General features: G+C 38.8%; 1 protein-coding gene across 1 annotated transcript in view; it reads right to left on the bottom strand.

Annotated features, from left to right (window-relative positions):
- CACNG6 (calcium voltage-gated channel auxiliary subunit gamma 6) overlaps positions 1 to 25,898 on the bottom strand; it is a 99,839-nt gene extending 73,941 nt beyond the window's left edge. The window contains exon 1 of the mRNA XM_075189846.1: positions 25,214 to 25,898. Coding sequence (XP_075045947.1) covers positions 25,214 to 25,532 — 319 coding nt within the window. The 5' untranslated portion in view covers positions 25,533 to 25,898. The remainder of the gene's footprint in view (positions 1 to 25,213) is intronic.
- Between the last annotated feature and the right edge of the window lie 481 nt (positions 25,899 to 26,379).

Below are 26,379 nucleotides of genomic sequence, written 5' to 3'. Positions count from 1 at the left end.
AACACTAAACAAAGTTTGTATGTTTACCAGCTGTAGTACTCTATAGTACTGTTAGGCTGACGGTCTGATCACCAACCCACATAACTAGATGGTGGAGGTCTTCACCTATAGCTGCCGCCTTTCCCCTAGAGCTTGATGTGCTCACCGGTACTCAGATGCCCCCAGGACTTAGCTCCAGGTGTAGTGTGGGTTGGTAATGCAGGCCCGTAGCTGCAGGCCAGGAGCCTGAATAGAAAGCATCGGATAGTCAGACAGTAGCCGAGGTCAAGGGTCACAGGCAAGCAGAGTAATCAGTAAACACGCCAAGGGTTGGGGTCACAGGCTAAGTAGCAGAGTCCATGGTACAGGCCAAAGGGTCAGGTTCACAAGCAAACAGGCAGAGTCCAAAAGTCCAGGCAGGGGTCATACACAGGAAATCCAACAGAGTAGCCACAGGACAGGGTACAACAGACAGGAGCAGGTCAGCAAGACTGGGTCAGAAGCGTTATAACCGACAGGGAGGCTAAGCCTTCCCTGCCTTAAATACACAGACCAATCAATCAGGGCTAAGCCCTGTAATTATACACTTGCCAGGAATAATTAAATGGAGGTCAGATTAATCAGCCCACAGGCTGAGGAGAATTCAGCACCTGCGCCCGGCTGTTCTATTTGCCGGGGCGCGCTGTGCAGGGAATCGTTGTCCGGCCATTGCCTTGGCAATGGTCGGACCAACTGGCGTAAGTGATGTCCCGGTAGTCAAGGTGACGGCCGGGACTCCAAGCGGGGTAACAGACGAGTCGCGCCGGTGCCCGTGGCCGCCGCAGCTCCTAACAAGTACTAAGAGGTATCTCTGACCCACTTATCATCACTTAGTGCAGGTCTACAAAATCCCTCTAGTCACATAAACACTTTCTATAACAATGCAAGTTTATTACTCTCTACCTACTGTCCCATGTCAGTCTACCAGCTGACTCCCTCATACCTCCTGTCATGTCTTTTGCTCACTCTGTGTGAGTCCCCATAGTATTACTCCCACTCATCTATGTTACTTATCAGTATTATATCTATTTTTTACTTGCCTCTGTATCTGGCACTATGGAATCTGTGGCGCTTTGTAAATAAATAAATAAATAATAATAATAATCATCACACTCAAGTGTGCTTCAAATGAACCAGACTATATCATACAATGGAATTTATACAATAAACATATAAATTCAATTATATGTTTCCAGACAGTAGTACCGATGCAGATTTCAACTCTTTGTCCACAGAGCTAACATACATGAATACAGTAAGATGCATGAAATGATAGCATAGTTCTCTGTATCTCTCAGCTTCACATAACACAAAGGATTCCAAGTAATAACACTTCTGTTTATCCTTTCTAAGGATGCAAAAACACATGTAACACATGCAGTTCCCTGTTTTCCTCTCTGATGAAACAACTCACAGCTCCTTTTCCTATCACTGGTGCCACAGCTGACACTTTTTATTGCTTTTCCACAGATAAAGGATTATTTTCCAGAGTTTTGTACACTTTTCCTCTGTTTTAGACCCAAAGTCCTATCTGCCTTTCCCACAGTACTGCAAAGGAAATTACAATTTATCTTCAGGTCTCCCATTTAGTTCCCTGCATAACTAACAGAAAAATACTCAGTCTATATAAACCAGCAATCAAATAAATTCAACTGGTCTCCAACTTCCATTTACAACATGGCTTCTCTCAGTTATGGATTCAAGCAACCACATTCACTCTTCACCAAATGGCCTCGTCTGTTCTTTACTCACTTCTACCTCTGGTTTGTCTCTCTCAGACCTCCCCTCAGTTCACTGGTTCTCTCCACTCTGCTTTCTCCTGCTCCTCTCTCCAGTTCCTGTCTTTCCTCTTCCCAGATTGCCTCTGGCAGTTTCCTTCCCTGCTCCTCTTCTGCACTCCTTTTCACTCTAAAAGTTCCCCTCTGGTCTGCCCGGTGATATATTTTGCCGCTGGCAGTTATTATCTTAGTGGCTCATACGCGGTCTGCTTGGGTCGCCACCGCGGAAGGAAAAGGCACACGGTCGCACACAGCTATGGAACCCTTGCTCAGTTGTCGATGATACAATATCATTCCCATACAAAGGGCAGGGTGCACTCTCGTCTGTTAGTAACAGTATACAGGGACAAAAGAGAAAGAACACAAGAGGCGTTCCTAAGGCAAATATTACAAGTAATAGAGTTGCAACAATAGCTAATATTAAAAGACTTACATTTTAATAATTTCTTATTAAAAAGCAGCGACATATAAAAAATGTTGATGTGTGTTGTGTATTTAAAATAAAATACCCAGACAGACGGCAAAAAAAGGTATTATATAATCATGGCATATGAGATACTGAGATAGACCATTTGATGAGGGATTGGTTCCTATATCTCTGTGTCTCAAATTGTGAAATTCATATATAGGTCACCAAATCAAAGTGTATTAATATTTGTCTATATAAAGAGATATAAGGGGATAACTCTCTTCAGACCTGTAATCTAGGTCTAAAAATTCCTATATTGGTGTCCAACCATAGTAAGTTTTACACATATAGGTGGCCACCTATATAAGGGGTATACGATTTAACAGTTTAATCATTGGGAACCATCATAACCCACTTCACACTGTACATATCTGATAGTCGGGCTCCCGTCCCCGGCGAGACACACCGAGTCCGATGCTGCTGTCGGGTAGCAGTGATGCCAGAAGGGACGTCACTAGCCTGCTCACTAATGTACGTTTCGCAAACGCTTTCTCAAAGCGCTTACGACCCATTCTTGCTGACCTGCTCCTGTCTGTTGTACCCTGTCCTGTGGCTACTCTGTTGGATTTCCTGTGTATGACCCCTGCCTACATTTTCAGGTTTTATTTTTAAACTTTAATATATATTTATTTTGTAGAATCTGGAACTGGGTGCTCAAGTCTGGGCTCCCAATTCAGTTTGCATACGTGAGCTGGCATGCCCAGAGACCCAGGATTGGCTTGCCTCTAGGCATAGGAGAGAAAAACAGAAAGATAGCAACGATAGACTGAGAGAGAGCAGCCATAGACTGAGACAGCCTACAGTGCCATATACTACAGTACCACAGAAAGTCTGGGAAAAAAGAGGCTGTCAGACAGTCCAGAGAGTGGCAAGGATGGATGGATGCCAGAGAGACAGCCTGAGCTGCAGAGTGATTGCGAGGCCAGGAGGCCAACATCTGAGTGTATTCTGTAGTGAAGTTAACCTGCACTGAGATTGTCATATTATTGTGCACATGAACTGCGCACTTAGGGACTCATGTAGTGGGGAACACAGTTTCTGTCTAAAACGCAGACAGAAATTACACCCCAAAAAGACACACCTTACATGAGTAAGATGAGCTGGATGCATTTAAGTTTTACATCTCCTGACAGGTCATATGTGCCTATATAAGTTGCATTTACTCCAACAAGATCCTTCCTTCCCTCGTTCCACCTCTTCTATCTTAAGAGGCTACAAGCAGCCATAAAAACAAGATGCAACTCAGTCTACATATGGCTGCAATTGTAACTAGTGCTTTGTGGACATGCGCAAAAGAATAAAAAGTGTTTTGAAAGCACAGTTTGTGTCCAACTCTACATGAGCCCCTTAGTTATGCTGTATAAACAATCACTGGAGCTACACTATAAGTAGAGTGTTGGACAATAATTTGTTATGGATAAACAACAAATCTAGACTGGGTTATGCTGTAATCCATAGGGTTTTGAGAAAAAGCGTTAGGGGCAAACCCAGTTCCTCAAGTTTACTCCCCCTCTTCTAAGCTTATCCTACGATCTATTACAGACTTCTGTGATAGTAAGCCATATGTTTTGGCATGATTCCTTCTGAAATCCCTGAGCTGTCTCTGACTGCTTAGTCCTCGTATGCTTGTATTTCTGGATATACAAATCCTGGGCAACAACACGACAACAACAGCTGCAACAAAAGCTCTCAATGGGATTGTGGGGATTGTTAGTGTTTTACTTATATAGGGGGGTATTCATTTAGGTGTCCGGCTTGTGGTAACGCGCTGGAACAGGCCGCAAAGGCAATCCACGGTACCGCAGTAACGTGGATTTATGTGCACAGCCCATAGGGTTGCGAAGGAAAATCCACGTTATTGTGGTACCGTATTACTGTCAATACTGCACACTTTTTGTGGTAACGCTCGTCTGGAAACATAATTGAATACCCCATAGAGTTAGGATGTGTAAAGCTGAATGCATGTGAAGCTAATGTTTTGAGTAGCATATACAGGTATATATTTGGAGCAGGGAAGCCAAATGGCTAAATACCTGTAAATTTAATTTTCCATTTATTATTTAATTAATAGTGTTGAACATTCATAAGCTTTTTCATTGTTACTACACCCTAATTTGCATACTCATTGGTTTTACCTCCTTGAACAAAAGAATCCATCCAGCGTCTCCAACAAATACTGCTCTATTGCATTCAAGAAGTAGGTGCTGTTACTGAGCCGTTGTATTTGGTGTCTACTATACAGTATATACAGTCCTGGGTGGAGGTATGGCCTCTACATATGTATCAGTATTACTATGATAGAGTTGAAATATATATATATATATATATATATATATATACACACACAAAGAATTCACATGTATTTCTGACAACCATGAATTATGCTTTGTGAACAGGGTTTGACTCAACAGAGTGAATATAACTCCTGCTTCTCCCTGTAAGAATCCTGCTTGTTATATGAGGAGGTTGTTGATCTTGAGGAAGGCACTAGATGTGCATTGCATGTTACGTAATTTCAAAGCAGCCTTTCAGCCTTTCTCATTTTACTTTTCCCAGACCTGTAAAAACATTTTACTGTTATAATACTAAAACAGATAACCCAATTAATCAATGTTTTCTCAGTATCAATTTAAAGTATTATGGTGTCACAACACTCTGGACAACATCTTCTCCAACTAACCTATCCCCTACTTATATTCAACTACGCCAAAGCTGAGTGATGCCTCCCAATTTTGGTACTGGCAGACTGTTTAAATAAAGATCATCATAGAGATCCATAGACATCAATATGACACATGCATCCCGAGGAAGTGGTAACTTTAAAAACACAAACCACATTGATAATAGTGTTGAAAGAACTTCTTGGTAATAAGTGGACATTTTTATGATCCTATGAGGGGAATTCAATTCGATCAGGATTAACGCGGCGATTATACTGCAATTTAAACGTGGATTTCTGCAAAGATCAGCATTAAAGATTACCATACTAACAGTAATAATGCGCACTATTACCATATGACCGCTAATAGTGCGCCGGCCGCATTACTTTCGCGAGTAATGCAGCCAATCAAATTCCCCGCTATAAGACTTCAGTTGCAATTTAATTGTCGATTGTTGATGCTGCGATTCTTCTGCACAGAAAGCCTCGAGCATTTGTTTAAATATTCTGTGCTTAGATTGCTAATTCATACATATGTCTATGGTTACCACCAATTGAAGATGATCACATTATATTGGACTCACATTAATTTGTGTTGTTTTATTGCTATACACTCAGGGAACCTCTCTCTCTGTTTCCTTTTCCTTTGCTGCTTCTCGACTGTACCCAAAACACAAGAGGGCTGTGTCCAACTGAATGAAACCAATCTGATCGTTGTTACATCATTGGATTGTTGTATTATTTTATTATATATTTGTATTATTATTATGTGCTACCTATTGCATAGTGACCAGTGTGCCTTACTATACTTATTTCATCATGATGTCCCTTTGTACACTGTGTATAAATTGATCTGCACTGATTTCGGACCGTAGTGCGATCTTATTGAAGCCATATTCTAACACTAGCCGTGCATGCGCAATTTATTTTGCCTCTACTTTTAAATTTTGCTTTTATATACAATAAAAAATGTTGTGCTTTGGAACCACATTGAGCTGATTGGACCACCATTTTTTTCCTTTTAATAGCAGTTTCTTGGGTGTCAGCTGTTGGCAGTAGGTGCACTGTGCACATGCCCTGGTTTTTCCTACACCATGTAAATATGATTGGAGTGCAAAATTACCAAGCTTGTCATGTAAAGTTGTCCATACAGACAACAGTGAAATGTGAGTGTATTATTTTTTTCCCCCACATTTTTGTAATGATGTCATCCAATGTGGTTGCCCTGTGTTTCATTCTCTTCATGCCAGAATATGATAAACTTGTATAACACAAACTAAAGTCACTAAATAATATTTTGGACTAGCAAAATATGTTCCAACTAGTTAAGATATAGGGTGCTATGAAAAGGGCAGAAATGCAGTACACATCAAATTCTCAATGTAGCATTCAGGATGGAATTCTCATTAGATATAGCTTAACGTTCTTATTTCAAGATTGTCCATCTTAGAGAGAACGTTGGTGACAGGTGCTCTTTTACTATTGTCTGCGTAATGGTTCTTTTTCCAGAACCATTATGCAGGTATTTAGGAAATTAGCAGAATGTCCGAACTTGTCTATTTAGGTTTTCCACTTTTCAAAAGATTTAAATGCAGCTTGCCTTTGCAAATCAGGCAGATTGATCACTGTACTTAAGAACCTAGTTGTGCTTTAATATTACCAAAAATTTGCATAAAATGAAATAATAATATTAGATACCCATTCCCTGATGCATATGTTCCATATATGTTCTTTAATGGGGTGCTACTTCTACAGTAATTTAGGTTTCTTCTAAATCGAATTTGCATAACTGATGCAGAAAGATATGGCATTGCTTAAATAAAATATTAATCTTTTCTATGAGGCCATTAAAATGAATGTCATGTGATGCAATAAATGTAAATTTAAAGTTCGCTAAATATGTAACTATAATTGTTACACAGAATAATTGTAACTGTATAATGCTATACAGTAAATAGAAAGTTCCGTGCTTTGCCTGTCACACAAAAGGGGGTATTTTCTAACAAGCATCTAGAAATGTGCATGTGTTTTTATTACAACAAAAATAGCTCAATAAAAATATTTTAATCATTGTTCAATGTTAAGGCTCATTTATGAAAATGCAAAAGTGCATAGCAAACTACATTTGCGTGAATGGCTCTGATGTTGCAGGTAAGAACATGAATTTTCAAGCCAGGTTGGCTGCGTTTGTTTGCACAGTCGGGATATGGGTGAGTCAGGGGCATACCTTGATGAGTACAGAGTAGGTGCATGGGCAGCATGGTGGCTCAGTGGTTACCATTTCTGCCTCACAGTGCTGGGTCATGAGTTTGATTCCTAACCAGGGCCTCATCTGTGTGTAGTTTCTATGTTCTGTGTGGGTTTCCTTCCTCTCTCCAAAAGCATACTGGTAGGTTAATTGGCTGCTGACAAAATTAACACTAGTATGTGTGTGTGTGTGTGTGTGTTAGGGAATTTAGACTGTAAACTCCAATAGGGCAGGGACTGATGTGAATGAAAAATATTCTCTGTACATTGCTGCAGAATCTGTGGTGCTTAAAAGCCTAATCTATAAACTTTCTCTTGTGAATTCCAGAGATAAAAGAGGGTGTAAAAAGTGTGAACTGATAAGTTGGGAGCTGTGTGATGTCTTCAGTCCTAACAGAGAGTGGTAATGAAGAGTGCACCAGCATCCTGTTTTGCAGGATGAGATCAAGGAGTGGCACATTTCAAGATTTAAGGTGGCATTCCCTGCTTTACAAGAGAACACACAGCCTTTGGAGTCACTTAAAAAATTAGAATTTTACACAGCTTCAGAGATCGGGTTTCGTTCTATCTTTCAGATAGACATACTGCGGGTGGTCCTAAGCAGTGGATTAGACTTTGGAATTGTGATTCCTTATTTCCACTAATACACATTTTCAGTTGGATGCACAAACTTGGGAAACTAGGTACAGATTGATTTTCCTTGGTCAGTTCCAAGGACCTGGAAGAGGTTGTGCACCTTGAGATGTGTTTGGTAGACAAGTAGATACACTTTTGAAAACAAAGTAGCAATTTAGGTCTGCATTTCATTTGGTACTGTATTGTGTCTTAAGAGATTTTCTTCATGTACCTCTTCTTTCCCAGTGACTCCTTACTGAACACATCCTTCCATACAGACCTGCCTCACGTGCCCTGGTTGTTCTGGGTCATAAGAAGACCACAGATGTCTGCCAAAAGTATTAATGACTGTTGAATAAGAATACTAATTACAGCCCCAGATGACTGTATTTGCCTTTTGGAACCTTCATGAGGTTGAGCTCAGTAAAGCAAGTGATTTACTCCTGGGAACTGAAAACCTGGACCTATAAATAGGTACTAATCGGACGCCTTTTCAGTATCCCATCAACTCTGAAGTAATAATCTGTTCTATATTGATATTCAAAAATATTACACTGTTTCAGATACAATTTGGCTGATATATTATAAACAACATCTCATGCTAAGAAATTTAGAACATCCTGAATTCTGAATCCTTTACGATTCTTCACAAGAGATGATCAAAACGGCCACTATTTAATTCACCAAGCAAATGACCAGAATTGACTTGTACAGTACAAAGAAGTAAATCTGTACCTGTCATTAGCACCATTAGCTATACAGTTGTAAAACATTACAATGTGATCTTCTCAAGCAGAGCGATTGCCAACATGCTGGTGCAGAAACACATTTTGTCTGTACCTGTCATTAGCACTATTACTTATGCAGGTGTAGAAATACACATTGTGATATCAACCTATGTGTTTGTCAAATCAATACAAGTGTACAAATGGCCCATTTTCCACCACATCTGAAAGAAATTTAATGTTTGTGCTATTCCAAGAAAATCTTATACAAAGTTCAATCATTCATTACAAAAAAACAAAAGGAGATATGTATTTTGAAAGACCCCCATCCATTGTCCCCCTTCTTGATCTCCAAGAGCAATACCTGTGTAATATGTTAAAAATGTACCATAATAGGTGTAACATTACATTTATTTAGAACAAAGAAATATTCTGCATTAAACAGTAACTAGATTGTACCGTATAATATGTTAATCTGCAAGTGCAGTTGTTGTCTTTTTAAATTGTTTTTTTTTTCCAGCAGAACCCTCGTGAGAGCTCATTTACAATGAGCGAAAATGTTGGAAGCACAGAGTAAAGTCCACTTTGGTGATGACACGTGACTCAAATTGTAGGGCAGTTCCTTATAGCCATTCCCCCTATGCAAAGGCTCTTGAATTATAGAAACTACTCTGGGCAAATCACAATTTGCAGATTCAGACAGTCGAAATATGCAAATATGACATGTTCTCATAATAGTCAACTGTTTGTGATAAGCAATATTGCAGTTATTGTCCATTACAATGTCTATATTTTAAAAAAATGTTTTCCTTTGCGCTCATTACTGTATACATTAAGATTCATGAACATATTCTAAATACAATTAAATTGTATTATATTCATAAACTATCCATGTCCAATAGTGAAACAATAGTGTTCTTAGTGAATACTTGATTAAGCAACAGCGAAACGCGCGTCGGCGTATTAGCTGGCAACACTTGATGTTTGTACTAAGAGGAGTCTGATTATTTAACTACCCCTATAAGCCCAGAGTTAGAGGGGAAACCTAGCAGGCAGTTAGCAATACACTCCCCATAACAGCTATTATCATTTTGTGATAGCGCTTCTGAGACATCTACCATGCAGCGCTATTGAGTGTGCTGCAGGGTAGTCTGCACAACAACCGATTATAGATCAGCAGGAACTAGTCAGAAGGGATTGCATACTAGCAACAATTATTCTGCAATAGCGTTTCTGATATACTTTTCCTGTTACGCTATTGAGTGTGCTGCAGGGTAGTTTGCATATCAACTGACTGTTGATCTGCAGGATTTAGTCAGAAGGGATTACATACCAGCACTTGTGATTAATATAAGAGGTAATTGGGATATTTGTTTCAACCTCTATCTGCTAGCTGGACATTATCAAGCCTGTATAGCCTGCTATTTAACAGGCATTATATTAGAGACATAACAATTGCTTATTATGGCGTATGTTTCTTTATTCACTATCTGACTAATTTATATTAATCACACTATTATACCTCTGTACCATATAACTTATAGTGGGATTATATAGGTACTACATTGAGTGTATCCAGCTTTTTATCTATATCCATGGGATTTTAATTGCTATATTTTAGTATATTTCGCTTTTAAGTTACTACCTAATAAAAGTTATGTTTTATAGGATGGCAATCATCAATATTATCAATTAGAAGATTTAGTGCACCTTATTTCAGAAACTTTGCCCTTTTCTCCTTTTGTTCTGAATACTTTGGAACCAAGCACTCTGATTTATTAGACTAAGAAAGGTGATAGCAAAGGTAAGTAAGCTCAAACCAAGGGGTAAATGTATCAAGCTGCAAGTGTGAAAAGTGGAGATGTTGCCTATAGCAACCAGTCAGCCTCTAGTTATCATTTATGTAGTACATTCTACAATATGACAGCTAGAATCTGATTGGTTGTTATAGGCAACATCTCCACTTTTCAAACCCACCGGAATCTCGCAGCTTGATAAATTTAACCCCAAGTCACAACTCAAATGAATGTTTCTGTATCTCCAACTAACTTACTGAACTTGGGGCTCACACTTAATTTCTGTTTCACATTCAAGTTCAATTTAGATGGAATCAGAATTGCTTACATTGCGTTCTGCACTACAGAAAGTCCTCTGAGATTTCAGCCCTTTCAGCTCTATCCCCTAGTACAAAATAAACAACTATAATTTGTAAATTCTTAATTCAGAGTTAAAAGACAACCCTTAAAAAATACATTTGGGCTCATGTAGAGTCAGACATAATCATAAAATAAGCATTTCTGTATTACTTGTGCAAAATACGTTAGTGTTCATATGCAGACTGGGCTACATCTTACACTTACAACTGCCTACACTTAATGGGGAAGGGTAGGTGCAGGCAAGCTTAGGGCAAGCACATGTTCAAGTAATTATAGCACAATCAGAGCTGAAGGCATATCTGTTTAGGTTGCTCGACCTCTGTCACAAGATCCGTGCTGCTGTTGATCATTACCATAGATCTTTGCAGTGCTAAATAAAAGAGCAATCTAAGCACTCCCCCCAAAGCGCTCTAGGCACTGAGCACTCATAGCCAGGGCTGGTTGTGCCAATATCGGGGGGATGAACAGTGTGGAGTCCCAATGCAAAAGCTGCAACCAGTACCAGGCACCGTATGATCCATGGGAGAATTGGGCAAAGGAGGGTCAGACAAGTCAGGGGTCAGAAGGTGAGAGATCCACAATATTACCAGGGAGTAAACAGGAGCAAGGTCAAACAAAGCCAGGGCCCAGGTCACAAGAGGAGGTGAAAACGTAGGGATAAAGCAGGAGTCAAATGCTAGGGAGAGGTCCAGAGAGACCAGCAGCAGCAAAGACACTTGATGAACCTACACCAGTTTGCAGGAAAAGGCAGTCTTCTAAGGGCCAGCCACAAGTGGTCGAGATACTGATGAAAAGATAGGAGCTTAACCCCTAGCAGGCAGGAGAAGGCAAAGCAACATCCACAGAAAATATGCTGCAGTGTAGCTGGAGGCAGGTCGTGACACAATATTTTTCCAGATAAATGTGTGTTATATGTGAAATAGTATCACAAGATATCATTGGATAACAGATGAGTTATTTAAAATATGTTTTTGTTTGTTAAACAATGAAATGCTAGCATATACTGCATAAAAAATAGTTACTGAAGATTGATATTGAAATACAGTAATTATCATAGTACTTAAGTTAGATTACATTTGTGTAAGGTAAATGTATGTTTTTATTATTAATGTGATGATATTACTGCTGGACAGTAATGGTTGATTTACCTGGACATACTGTTCAAGAGTGTAATATAACAATAAAATGTTGGTATTTTTTGCCAAAATATCAGGTAAGAAATAATAAACCAGAAGTCTTGAAAGCTGACATATATCTACAGAATATGTGCCTTCTACAACTTTCTATAATGGTTACTGGACCCATCAGATGCTGATTGGAAACCTGTGACACTTACACAATAACATAAATGAACAAGTCACTGCTTCCAACAATGAGTATACTTCTCTCCTGATACATTCCATACTGCTGTGAGCATTCAAATGCTCTCTTTGGCTGAAGTTTTTTCCTTGCTTACTTTCAAAACAGGGAACAGACACAAGAACAGGAAAACAAAAAGGCACTCAGATTCTAACACCTCAAACAATCACATTTCATTTGTGTGTGTTTGTGCCAAATTTGTACAAAATTCCATACTATGCATCTAGCTGACACTTCATACTGAGAGTCACAATCAGAAAACCGCAGGTTTTCTACAATGGTGATAGAAGCGAGCACCCTCCTGAATAGATTGTAAGCTCTCACAAGCAGGGCCTTCATTTACCTTGTCTTCTTGTCTGTTTTATATCTAGTCTACCCCATACTTGCCAGCTCTAGAATGTTGGCCTCCAGGAGATCCCAGTGGGGGCTGGGGTCAGAGAATCAAGTCATTTTGGCCCCTTGACATAATGACTCAAACGCACCATGATATCCTGGAGGGTGGGCCAAAAATTATGCTATTCCCCACAAATTTGCCTCATGGTGGCTCCAAATTCTGACCACTTCACTAGGAAGTGGGCAGATGCGGAAGAATTCTCTACTCTTCCGTGAGTCCTACCCAGAATTCGGGAGTCTCCCAGACATTCCGGGAGAGTTGGCAAGTGTGGTCTAACCTTTATGTCTTTGTTTATGTTTTACAGTTGTTCTGTTTCCCCACTGCCTGGCTATGCAAAAGTTTGTATTGACCCACAAGTTAATGTTATTGATAATAATTGGTCTAAAAATTAGACAACGGAAATTGCTCTATAATATTCTCAGAACTAAAGTATTGTAGAACTCTGGTGATAATGTACTATAATTGGCTGCAATAGCATTCAGTTCTATAAACACATCCTTTTAAACTGCTGATATGAACAGCTGCCAATTGCTTGAATTGGATGTCAAGCTTTTAACCATCCACAATTTATTATTAGTTGTTAAATAACAATAATAACATTACAATTAAGCAGTAAAAATATTTAATGTAGTACAATTTAATCTAACTAATTTCTACATTAAAAAATTGCTGCTTATAGGTAGATATGCTAAAGTGGGACTTAACCACCCCCCAAAAAACCCCAATCTTGAAACATTACTCTGATGAGTATATTCTGCTTTTCAGTTTCTATCAAATCAGATAATCTTTGTTTACTTAGAATCATGCAGACATTGCTGAGTACATATTTGCCATATTTCTGTGCATTTGCCTTACACACAACGTCTTGTTTTAGCACAATTGTAGGTGGATCCGTGTGTTTGGTATTTATTGGTCCTGGCAATGCAAATATTTACTTTGTTCACTTAATGTATTGAACATAAATTGCATTTCTGCACCCACTAAAGTGAAATGTCAAACATGTCAAATGCAAAAAATTAAAAGCAAACTGGTCATGCTAGGGCATTTACATTTGGAGATATTGGTAAAATGATGTGTTTAAGGGCAGCTTATTTGCATGCATGATAACAGATACAGCAATCTATACCTAAATTTTGTTGTCCTCCAACCAGGTGGACCACAACAACTTGGGGTTGCAGCACCCAAATCTAGGGTTAACTGGTGTAGGGGGGGGGGGGCTCCTCCTCAGATATCAGAAGGAGGGCCCCCAACTAATAAGAAAAAAACAGACAATCCAAACAGCAAATCTCATTATTATATTGTTTTCTTTTGAGAAATACCATTGTGATAGATCTAGCAAAAGATGAAATTCTAAAGTGTTAGAATATTAGCATGAAATACAAATATATCACTTGAACATGATACAAAGATAACTTTCTCTTACTTGGAGTTTTTGATTAGCTATTGGGTTGACCAAAATGTGCACCTGGACTGGTGTGACACAAAGGCTGGGGTGCAAGACTTGGTTCAGTGTCCTATTAGGAACATTTTAAAGGAATAAATACAGGTAGTCCAGTGCCCTGGCCACTATGGGATGGTACCGGTGAGCAGATACCCCCCAGCCCCCCAGCCCAGACAGCCCCTAGTGTGATACATGGGAACTTGCTGGGATTGACCACCCCTGTCTTTCACTTGCACTTACTTTCCCATTCTCAGTGCAAAATTTGGCGCAATTACTCACATTTGCCTGTGCGGAAATCACAGTCCTGGTGGTCAACACACCCCTTTAAAATTCCTAAATGTATAATTTATAGACACAGAGGGTCTGAGTCATTAAGGAATGCAAAGCATAAAAAAAGTAACTTTGCACCTGGGCTAATCTACGTTGCATTGGAGGTGAAGGTAAATTTAAAATGTGGGGACAGATTTATAGTTGGGATAGGGCATGTCCTAGATCAACTTTACATTTCAGTGTACAAATAAGCTTTCAAGATTTGTGTTCTAAAAAACAGCCAGTATTTTTCTTATGTGCAAAATAATAAACTAATTTGCACCCCTTGCATTGTAACATGGTTTGTCCAGGAGCAAACTCACTCCTCTTTTTTGCTTTGCTCTCCTTAATGACTCAGGCCCAGAACCTGCATAATTCACATGTGAAAAATAGAAGAAACACTGCACTCAAGATCCAAAATGACAGACCTAAACTGATAGACCTGCAACTAATTTATGAAAGTATCCCTCCTTGATTCAAGATAGACAAAATGTAATAAAAATATTATTGCGCTCAATACCAGATAGTGTCACCTGGGTTTGCCCGGTAAGTTTTACTCACTGGGCAATCCCAGATATTAGGTAGGTTGCACTGTGTCTATATTCAGCCGTCTTTTACTAGATATTAGTTAATTATCAATAAATATTATTTTTACTTACACTTGCACTTTATGTGTTATAATTTCTATAGTTTTAATCCCCATTTCATTGAACAGTTCCATTGAGTATTAATATATATATAGCACTATCTGGTATTGACCCAATTGTAAAGCGCTACGGAATAAATAAATGTTGATGTTGATGATGATTGAGCGCAATAATTGTTTTTTTACATTTTGTCTATAATTCACACGTGTCAGTAATTAAAGGTATAAACTGACAAGCATGTTGAAAGAAAGCACGTGATAGCCAATATCACTCCTAGTTACAGTGTATTCCCAATAGGGCAATAACTGATGATGTCACTGCACAGCTTTCTTGCTAAGCACAATGTAATATGAAAGGCTCTTACGTCTGTTGTGAAGCAAGAAAGTACACACTGTCCTGACAGACAAGAGGGGCTATGGGGCTTATGGGGAGACAGATTTTCATTTGCATTTTTGCAAAATTGTACTTTTGATTTCGTGAAATTGACACTTTGAATGACATTACCGCTGAAGGGTTTACACATTCCATTAACGTAAAAAGTAAGGTGAGGTATATATATATATATTTGTAAATATTAATGCACGTAAAAAATTATTTATTCTAACGAAAAATATATTTAAAATTATTTTGGTCTTTTAACACCATGCTTAGATAACCGAACAAGTATCACAGCTGTATAAGTACCTTAGCATCACATAAAATAGGCTTCTCTATGCAAAGACGAGAGTCACTGCCAGCGGGGTTATTATTGTTATCACCAACAGTAACCCCTTTGATGCATAGTATGATGTGATAACAAGGCCTGTCGCTGGTGAAATCACTCTTTTCACCAACCATAGGACCCTTTCATAAATAATGCCCTTAGTCAGGAAATCAGGGACAATTAGTAGTCAACAATGACATCATTAAAGCTGAGGGAAAACTATTCTACTTCACAGGGCTCAGGAACAGATGAAAATTATATTCAGCCACATGCTTGTGCTTTAATCTTGATTACCGTCCTAGTTCAATGATTTACTGCAGCTATTTGCTATCTGTATGCCATGGCTGTGTAAATTTATTGCGCGTGTGTCATCATAAAAAATATAAAAAAAAAAAAAAGAAAAAATGATTCAGACTATTTACAAGTACAAAACTTGGGACAGTAACTGATTACTGCACTACAAAAAAATGTGGTAAATGACGATTTTGATTTCCATGTGCCTTGAAATGTTCACACGTTTTGTAAAATAAATATCCTACTGTTGCTATATACATTAAAATAGTACTATTTACATAAAGTCTCCAGATCATGGAAAATGTATGCAGCACAGTCTATTTAAAATACCTACCAGAATGAATCTCCCAAGAGGCTCCTGCAAGGGTGGATCAGCCCCTCTATATTTATATGTAGGTTGAACGTATTCAGAAGTTTTGTTATTTGCTAGGTTAGATCACTTCTTACTTTAAACATAGTGTTAGAATATATATATATATATATATAGCCAGGAATTGGATTAGACTAGATATATGCATTTTTTTTGATTAGGAGACTATTGTACATGAAATCTGAAATAACATATAATATTCAGAGGCCACACAAACACTTTATTTGCTGGATTTACTAAAGGGTGGTTTGCTTAATCCGCCGGATTTCAATGGTCTTTCAAAACTACCGCATTTTCTAAAGGCCGAACCACTAGTAAAAGGACTGAAGACAAAAGTTTCACAAACCTCCACTTTTACAAATCACCATCCCAATTTTTATCATGATCAAAGTACAAACATCTAGGATTACTAAGTTGCTGTTTGACAAACCGCCGGGAAATCCATCAGCAAAACAACCAAAACAAAAGAGGGGGTTGCGAGAGGCCAATTTGCTCAAACTGCATTCTATTTGAGTTATTGTGCCATTCAGAACATAGGAGGAGGTATCAATGACTTAGGAATTATGCGGATAATCAATGCTATTGATTGAGGGGCAATATTAATTGATCATTAACGTCTGGGGAAAATATATTTTTCAATACATTAATAGAATAATATTAATGTATTATTATATTATAGGGACAAGTAAGTTAAATTATAAATTAATTTAGCCCCTTCAATAAATCAATTAATAATGCTTGCTCCCATAATTCATAGGTCTTTGATTCCTCCTGTTATGTTCTGAATGACAAGATAGCTCAAAGCATGTTCAATCAGAAGTAGGTATATGACTTGGTAAAATTATTTTAGATTAGAGAGTTTTCCGATTTAATAGTGATTTTGAAGGTGCTTCAAATTCAATTAATCAGAAAGCTGTACTCCATAAATATTGTTATTATGTATATATGGACACATCTACAACTTTCACAGTGATTTCATAACATCCACGTATATTTGTAATGCAGAAAGCAAAATAATATGAATGTAAAAATAAACAGATTTTGTTGACATTGCAATATTACTGAAATATTTATTTCAAGAATAAATCACAAATACATGAGAGCCAGACACCACCATCAGAGGCCTCCAATGTGATTATTAATATTGTTCTTGCTAAGCTGTGTTTGTAAATTATATTGGTAAAAACGGACCTTGAAAGGAGCCAGAGTGCGTGGGTGCACTGAACAGCAGATTCTCAATGCAGACTTTCATGGTGGCAAAGGCATTTCTAGACTTTAGTGGGAGTTAGATTCTAAGCCTCTCCTACTCTAGCTTATAACATGGCCCTGGAATCTCCCGGGGGAGAATTCTTTAAAGTTGGCATGTATGGGGTAACCCCTCCCACCACGTTCATTGCCAAGAATGTGCATTCTACTTCCCCACATTTGGAGGGAATTTCAGAGCAACACTGCTGTTGGGTTTAATGCTGTGGTGGTGATGGTGTGTGTGTGTGTGTGGGGGGGGGGGGGGGATTAATGGATGGTGGAATAATTTTTATTAAGCACAAAATTATTAACTCTTTATTTTCATATATTTTAAAATGTTCACTTTTGCTCAGCTTAGATGGGTCTTTGTATTTCTAACTCTGTCAAATGAGTGTTCTGTATTACACACCTAATCAAGAAATCACAAAAGGTCATTTCTGAACAGGAAACAATGCAGACACACAGTGTATGGTTTTTGCCCATGACACTATTTGACGACCATGCAAATATACACCTGCACACATACAATGCACATTTTGGATGTGACTCCGTGTTGATGCGTTGCACAACTGTTTTTTGAGTTTGTGGTCAGTTTTAAGACTGTACATGTCGACAAAAACGACACCTTACATTTGCATTTTTTTGCCTTCTCTGTAATTAATTGCAACAGTTTTATTTTTCCTCTAAATTATTGTTCATATTATTTATATCTTATGTTAGTCTGCGAGTAATGGGCTCTATTTTGTACACTTAAATATTTTATTTACACTGACATTTATGTAATATATATATGAGCATTTCTGATAGAGTCACAATGCACATGTACAAATAAAGTTGTTTTGTGTAAACACAAGGCTCCCATCCGTCAAACCAGGAATATCCCTACATGTGCAGCCTCCATCACTTAAAGCTCATTAAAAAAAATCTTGCTCAGCAACACAATATCTTTTCTTTCTGCATTTCAGTGGAACACCAGGCACGTGGCAATCAACTAAACTGCCCAACTCCTTGCCTAAGAGTGTTGCCACCATCTCTGCTAAACTATATGCTTACTTGTACAAATAGCAAACAAAGACAAATTACATCACTTAAGAATGCAAACCAGTGTTTGGGAGCCACTGAGATTAAAGATCTGCAGATAAAGAAAGATGATAAGTATCACTGATAAAAGTTCAAACCTGCAGAGCAAACGTGATTTTGTGTGGTCACAAGACTATTTTCACATGAATGCAGCTGTTTTTTAAGGAAATGCATGAATTGCAGGCCAGGATGGTGGCATCAGTGGAGCTAGACGTTTGCATCAATTGATGAGATGAAGATGAATGCAGGGCCGTCTTTCCGACTGGCACGATGGACAGGAACCCGGGGGCCCGGCGGACAAGGGGGCCCGAGGCAGGGACTCCTGAAACCCCCCTCCCCCCAAAAAAACGTTCCTTTTGTGGTCACGTGATCGTTCAGGAAAGGTGGCGATCCGTCTCCCTCCCTGGTCCCCTCTTCCATGCTGTGCTCGCAGTGAATGTTAGGCATGAAGACGTCATCACACCCAACATTCACTGCGAGCACAGCACGGGGGAGCGCAGGAGAGTGACGAAGAAGAAGAGGAGAAGGGGATCGGACTCGGAGAACAAGGCGATTGAAATATATATATACAAGGCGATATATATATATATATATATATATATATATATATATATATACACAAAATCACTTTTTTTGTTTTTTACATATATATATATATATATATATATATATATATATATATATATATATATAAAATGTTGTTAAGATGGCCCTGGATGAATGCAGCAAGTCATGCATCCACATACAAAAGTGAGATTTCTTATCAATATTTTTTTTTAGTGAGATTCAAGAGGGGGGGGGGGAATTCAATTCGACCACACTCAACCCTGCGTTAATTATATTACCATTACCATTGATATAGTCATTATAATCCTGATTTCTTTCCTGAGCTGCAAGCAAAGACCAGCGTTAACAATTACCGGTAATAATGCGCACTGCTACCGTAATATCGGTAATAGTGCACAGCCACATTACTTTCAGCAGTAACACGGCCAATTTAATTCCCTCCAAGCAGTGGGGAAATTGCATTAGGGGTGTAAATTCTCTGTTTCATGGAGAGCCATAGAACATTTTTCTTTCTGCACAAGGAATCGTGTTTTCACATCTACAGAGGTATGGCATACCAAAATCTTGCAGGCCTTAAATGTTAAACAGCATCTGTTGAAAGTCATTTTTAATCCCACATTTAAATTGATGTTAAAAAACAAATGGGCCACTCATAAAAGGCTGAAAAGTGGGTATATTATCTGGCTATAGTGCTTGTAACTTTGGCCCAAATAATAATGATATTTCTGTGATCACTCCCCCTCATTAAGTGGCTCCAGTCTTATACTCTTACTTACCAACTTTCTGAAGTTGGCTTCCGGGAGCCTGCCGGGGGAGGTGGGCGTGAGGGGGGTGGGGCGTCAAAATCGCGGCATTTTACACCGGGGGCGGGGCCAAATGCCATGATTCCAAGAGAATCGCGGCATTTTGGACCAAATTCTGCCCACTGCACTAGGAAGTGGGCAGAATCGGGAGATTGCCATACTCTCCCGGGAGTCCGTGAGACTCACCCAAAATGCGGGAGTCTCCTGGACATTCCGGGAGAGTTGGCAAGTATGCTTATACTGTATATTAAATTATTAATATGCTTTTACATAGGAGAGACAATTTATCAAGTATCACAGTAGTAGCAGAACAGAAACATTTTTCTTTTAAAAAAAAAGAAGAAAATAAAGGTTATTAATTTAAATTAATTATTAATTAAAACATTATATAATAAGTTATATAGTACCTCTAATGCTGCTTACAAGTGATATGAATGATTAAAACATTCTCTGTGAAGCTCTGTGTAATATGTTTGCACAATATAAATAAAAGTTAATTAGCTGAATTTAATATGAGTAGCACACAATTTAATATGAGTTAATATGAGTTGCACACAAACTTTTTTAATCACTCCGGGTACATAGGTCAATATTCGAAGGGGTACCTCTAAAGCCCATTAGCAAGAGAAATCCCATACACCATCATTTAGCCCTGTGAAGCAATGCACGGCAGTGAAGGTAGAAGCAGGATGATGTATGACAACACAAAAGAACAGACAACAGTCTGTGAAAATTATATCTATATATGTAAATAATTTGTTATATTATTTGTACTTTAAACATGAGGTTTAGACATTATATAGTGATTCTAAATATTATAGATATTCTGATCTGAATTGCAATACCTATTCAATATCTATTAGACAGCATGCTACTCTTATTTAATACACCAACTTCCAAAAGAGTACTGGGGGTAAATGTATTAAAATGTGGATTTTGCAAGTCGCCGATAGTTGGCGACTTTGCAGGGGAAATTTAAAATGGCAATGGCTTTAAAAGGCAAAACTTGCCTTAAAACCATTGCCGCTTTAAATTTCCCCTGCATAGTCACCGAATATCGGTGACTTGCAAAATCCGCACTTTGCTACATTTACCCCCCTGGAGTAATGACATGATTTTTGACACAGTGTAAATTATGTTTATTTGAAATGGAAAGCGTACATAAAGTGAGTTGCATTCAAGACTAGGCTTGAAAAAGTACCCAGGACATATTGTTATTTAGAATACAAACTTCATAAATGAAGTGACAACTTTGCACTGTGTTTGTTACTGTTGATGGTTGCAATTTGTAAATTAGTTTACTGAGAAGTAATCGCTTGAACAATGTCATTCTAATAAATATAAACAGCTGTATTTCATAAAGAGACTTAACAGGGCACTACACCTAGAATGTAAGCTGATTTATTTGTAAAGATATCATGGGCTAAATGTATCAAGCTGCGAGTTTCTGGTGGGTTTGAAAAATGTAGATGTTGCCTATAGCAACCAATCAGATTCTAGTTATCATTTATTTAGTACAGTCTTCAAAATGATAGAATCTGATGGGTTGCTATAGGCAACATCTCCACCTTTCAAACCCACTGGAAACTCGCAGCCTGAAACATTGTAGTGTCATCCACACTCATAAAATAGTCCATACCCAGTCTAATATATATATATATATATATATATATATATATATATATAAAACAGCTTAGATAAGATTTTCAGTGTAATAATAGTGATAATAATTAAGGAATTTTGGACATTAGTCCAGAATTGCCCATTAAAACGAAATAGTGCAAGTATGAGCTTGACAAAAAATAAAGTAGAATACTTGGAGTATGGGGTTTGCTGTCAATCTGAATACACTTTGGATGGTACGCTTACTGTCTGCTATTAAGTGAGTATCGGTATTATGAATGTGTGGATGATCAAACATGAAAACAATGGCTTCAATAATTCCCATTGCTATGTAGTCTCAATCTTCCTCTGGCTATTCTTACCTCTCCTAGTAAAATATTTAAATGTTGTCAGTCATTTTGGGCTCAAATAGAAGACTGCAATAGAAGTGCAGCACAGTGGCCTTGTGGTTAGCACTTCTGCCTCACAGCACTGGGGTCATGAGTTTGATTCCCGACCATGCCTTATCTCTGTGGAGTTTGTATGTTCTCCCTGTGTTTGCGTGGGTTTCCTCCGGGTGCTCCAGTTTCCTCCCACACTCCAAAAACATACTGCTAGGTTAATTGGCTGCTATAAAAAATTGACCCTAGTCTCTGTCTGTCTGTCTCCCTCTTTATCTGTCTGTCTCTGTGTGAGTGTGTGTCTATATTAGGGAATTTAGACTGTAAGCTCCAATGGGGCAGGGACTGATGTGAATGAGTTCTCTGTGCGCTGCGGAATTAGTGGTGCTATATAAATAAATGATGATGATGATGATGCAATACCATTGTATTGTTACTGACAAGAAGAATTTTATGCATAGGAAAAATCTCTGTGATGACAACTTTATCTCAAATACGTTCAGTTGTGATAGACTTTCAAAACGCTTGACTATTTATTTGTATTTTGTGTTCATTATCTAGTAGATCATTAGTAATATACTACTACAAATATACATTTTTACACATATAAATGTTTGAAGTACATTTACCCTACCTTGCCCATATTAGTCCATATAAAAAGAGAAACTACAAACATCAATAAAATTACAGTGTTAACATACAAGCCACCTGATCCTGTGGAGGGCTCACATGCATTGCCTCAATTCCCTACCTATCACGCCGCTCCTCCTCTGCCTCCCCTCTCTGTCTTTCCTTATACTGGCTCCCCTTCCCCTACAGAATCCTTTTCAAACTCCTCACCACCACTTACAAGGCTCTCTCTCAGTCTACTGCCCCTTACATCTCTAACCTCCTCTCCATTCACACTCCTGCCCGCTCCCTGCGCTTGGCCAATGATCGCCGCCACTCCTCCACTCTGATCACCTCTTCCCACTCTAGAATCCAAGACTTCTCCCGTGCCGCCCCCCTTCACTGGAACGACCTCCCTCGCTCCATTCGTCTCTCACCCAATCTGTGCTCCTTCAAGCAGGCACTTAAAACTCACCTGTTCCTTAAGGCCTACCAACCATCCACTTAACCTCTCACCTCTTCTGGTTCTCCCCTGCCCCCTTTCTCTCTCCCCGTTGCTTTACTGGCTCCCTTTTGTGCCTGACTTTGTTTACCCTCCCTTACGATGTAAGCTCGAATGAGCAGGGCCCTCTTCCCTCCTGTCTCCATACCTGTTCTTCTGCTCCGTCTCTACTGTATCTGCCTGCCTGGAGTTTCTGAAGTACTGGTACTTTGTGTTTATTGTTCTGTACTGCTTTACCCTGTATAGTCTACTGTTTGTACCATGTACGGCGCTGCGAAAACCTTGTGGCGCCTTACAAATAAACGATAATAATAATAATAATAATATCAAACAGTATTTTGAACCTCTCAGTCAGGAATGGGTTAAGGTAGATGTCAGGTTTGCAACCTTAGCTCTCCACCCACTGTTATCAAAGATCCAATGGAAGCATTTACTGAAATTCGAGAGTGGAGTTCAGTTGGGAGACAAAGTTCATCACTATGTGTCTGTTTTATGGACTGATTGTGATCAGTTTCTTGACCACTAAGCTCCAATTCACTGCAAAAATCTCCTGCAGGAGTGGAAATGGAGCCCATATGGAGGTATGTGCCACCAAGGATTATGCTCTATAGGACACACTGGGCCACCAGGGACTGGGCTATATATGGGCACACAGGGTCACCAAGAAATGGGAACATTTTATGTCACCAGGGAATGGTCTCTGCACTTTTAAAGTGGACCATCAGGAACTGGGCAAGGTATGAACAGAAAGGGCCACCAGGAAGTAGGCTTCGTACTGTATCTGAACCCCCAGGGCTAGACTCTGTTTTGTACACTGGCCACCAGGTAAAGATCTCAGTACTGTACACTGAACAAGAGGGAATAGACTTTCCTTTGTACACTGTCCACATCTGCTCTGGGTAAACCACATTCCTAAACCAATTAAAACATGTCTATTCTTTAGGCACGATATACTTCACGTACCGCTCTTATTTCGGTTCTCCCTCATCACCTGCATGGATTGTTGGCATGTCTATGGTAATGATTAAAGGTGGGAGGTGATGACCCGGAGAATTTGACACACTTTTAAATGATCACAATATTTTGATATCACAAGAAATGTCATAAGCAGATATCTGTAACAAGCATTATGCTGTTTGGCGAGATCCAAAACTTAAAAAGCTGGTAACCTTTTTATGCGCATATGAGAAAACTTTCTAAGTACATTTACCAAGATCATGCACAGATTATACCGTATTATAACATATTGAATGACAGATTTTAGTAGGCACTTGTGTTAAGCTAATGCATATAGAAAATAAATGTTTGACAGAAACATATAAGGTTGTTTTTTTTTTGCAAAATAAGATCAGTGCTGTGACATGACATTTGCTTTGGTCTCACAAATCTCTCTTATGTTTTTCATTTTTAGTCTTTACTTCAGTACAGCAATTGCAGAATCAGATTCCCACTAATTGTGATCTATTGCCTTGATTGGTAGGAATATTTAAAACATAAGCATTCCACATTTAACATTTACAGTGGTCACATCCTTATTTGATATGAGTTTACGGACCACCAAATTGCAAAATAATGTCAACATTAGGCATATTGTAAGAACACTGACTATATTGGCATCAGCAAGCAACAGCTAATGTATAAAATATTGAAATTATTCAAAGATATTATAAATTAGTTGTACTAATTTTTTTTTATCATGATTATGACTTTGGACAAGTCAATGTTCTCTCGTATTCTTACATTTTAATTCATAAGTTGATTGCTACAAATATATGTGTGTTATTTCAAATGTAACAATACTATTTCATTCTATTATACAATGCCAAATCCTTATCTCCAATCCTGGCAATAACACCTTTAACCACCCTTATTATAACATGGCTAGCGTCCACACAACAGCCATAGGCATTTTGGATATTAGCCATTACTGCTATATAATTTTGACAGTAGATGGCTAATACTGAATTTGTCTGATTATAGCAATACGAATGATAATTCATTAATTTACTAAATAAAAGAGCATTTCATGCTCGTCTCAGCTTAATGTCAATCTTGCCAGTTTTGAATGACACTGAAGCTCTCTGTGGAGCATTAGTCTTAGATCTATATCTCTTGCGAGTCTGAGGCACTTAGCTCTGAACTTTACTCTGCCCTGAAGCAAGTTATGTGTTGTCTTCTCTGTAAACAGTATGACTACAATACATAATGGAAGTACTATACCTCCAGGGAGCTCCGCAGGGCCACAGGTTGCTCGGTATTCATCCACATCTCCGACCCACAGTTTCTTGTAGCAGAACTTCCACAGCCCAAAATGGGCAGCCTCGCATGTCATACTGTGGTTTTGCTTATAGGTATTCACCTCCACCCAAAACTCTGTCCCAACTGCAAGCACCGAAAGCGTAACCCCTATAAGGGCCACAAAAAAGGCCAATTTGATCTTGCCCTCTTGTGCATCAGTCAAGCCCTTTCCACGCTGTCCTCTACCTCTTCCAGAGAAACGCTGCTCCTCCTCTTGCACGAAAAAATTAGGCCACATCATTTGTGTAGTGAGGCTTCTTCCTTCCACTAAGAGAATTGATTTAAATAACCAGAATGGTCTACACCCTCTTCTTCCTTTCTACGATCTTCCTTCTCTTTTCTCTTATTATTCAGGTTGCTGAAAGGCAATCTGCTGTAAGTTTCACAGGCTACAGACACGCAGCAGGGACATCAATGTGCTCTCCCCCTTTCTGCTTTCGCTCTCCCCCTCTTGCTGTTACACATAGACGCACACACATGGCCTGGAAATAATCTCTGCACCTGTTACATTCATCAGATCTCCCAGGCAGAGCTGTTATTTTAAGGTTCCCTTAAAGGCACTTGCCTCATGCACAGGCGACAGCGATCAGAATGAGGCTAAAACAAAATGAAGTTAACTTATCTCAGTTCAGCCCTAGATAATATGTACGAGTGCCCTGGCTTTTGCTGTATCATCTGCATTTATGTTGCATGCCATTGATGCTAGATTTTATTATGATATCAATTTCCTTCAGTAGAGCTCATACTTAGCACAAATCCCAGTGCCACTTACAGCACACTCTGCTGTCACAGTGTTCAGTAGCTTTTTCCGGGCTCAGGAAGGCCTAATTTAGAGCAGCCTCCCACTACGCATTGACCTATTGATCTGGATTTCCATCCCTAATATCTAAAAACTAAACGAAGAATCCTGTGAAAATACTAAAACATGCTGCTTCAAATAAATATCTTGGCTGATTGCTTCCAAGTTGTCTCTTAGCAAATTATTTATTGATTTGAAGGAAGGACATGGGGAATGCTTTCCGAAGAACTGGAACAAACACTCTAGATATTTTTTTTTTTTGGGCAGAATACTGCAGGGAAAACCTGTG

This window comes from Mixophyes fleayi, chromosome 11, assembly GCF_038048845.1.
Source record: "Mixophyes fleayi isolate aMixFle1 chromosome 11, aMixFle1.hap1, whole genome shotgun sequence".
Lineage (NCBI taxonomy): Eukaryota > Metazoa > Chordata > Amphibia > Anura > Limnodynastidae > Mixophyes > Mixophyes fleayi.
This window is presented reverse-complemented; position numbering and strand designations above follow the sequence as displayed.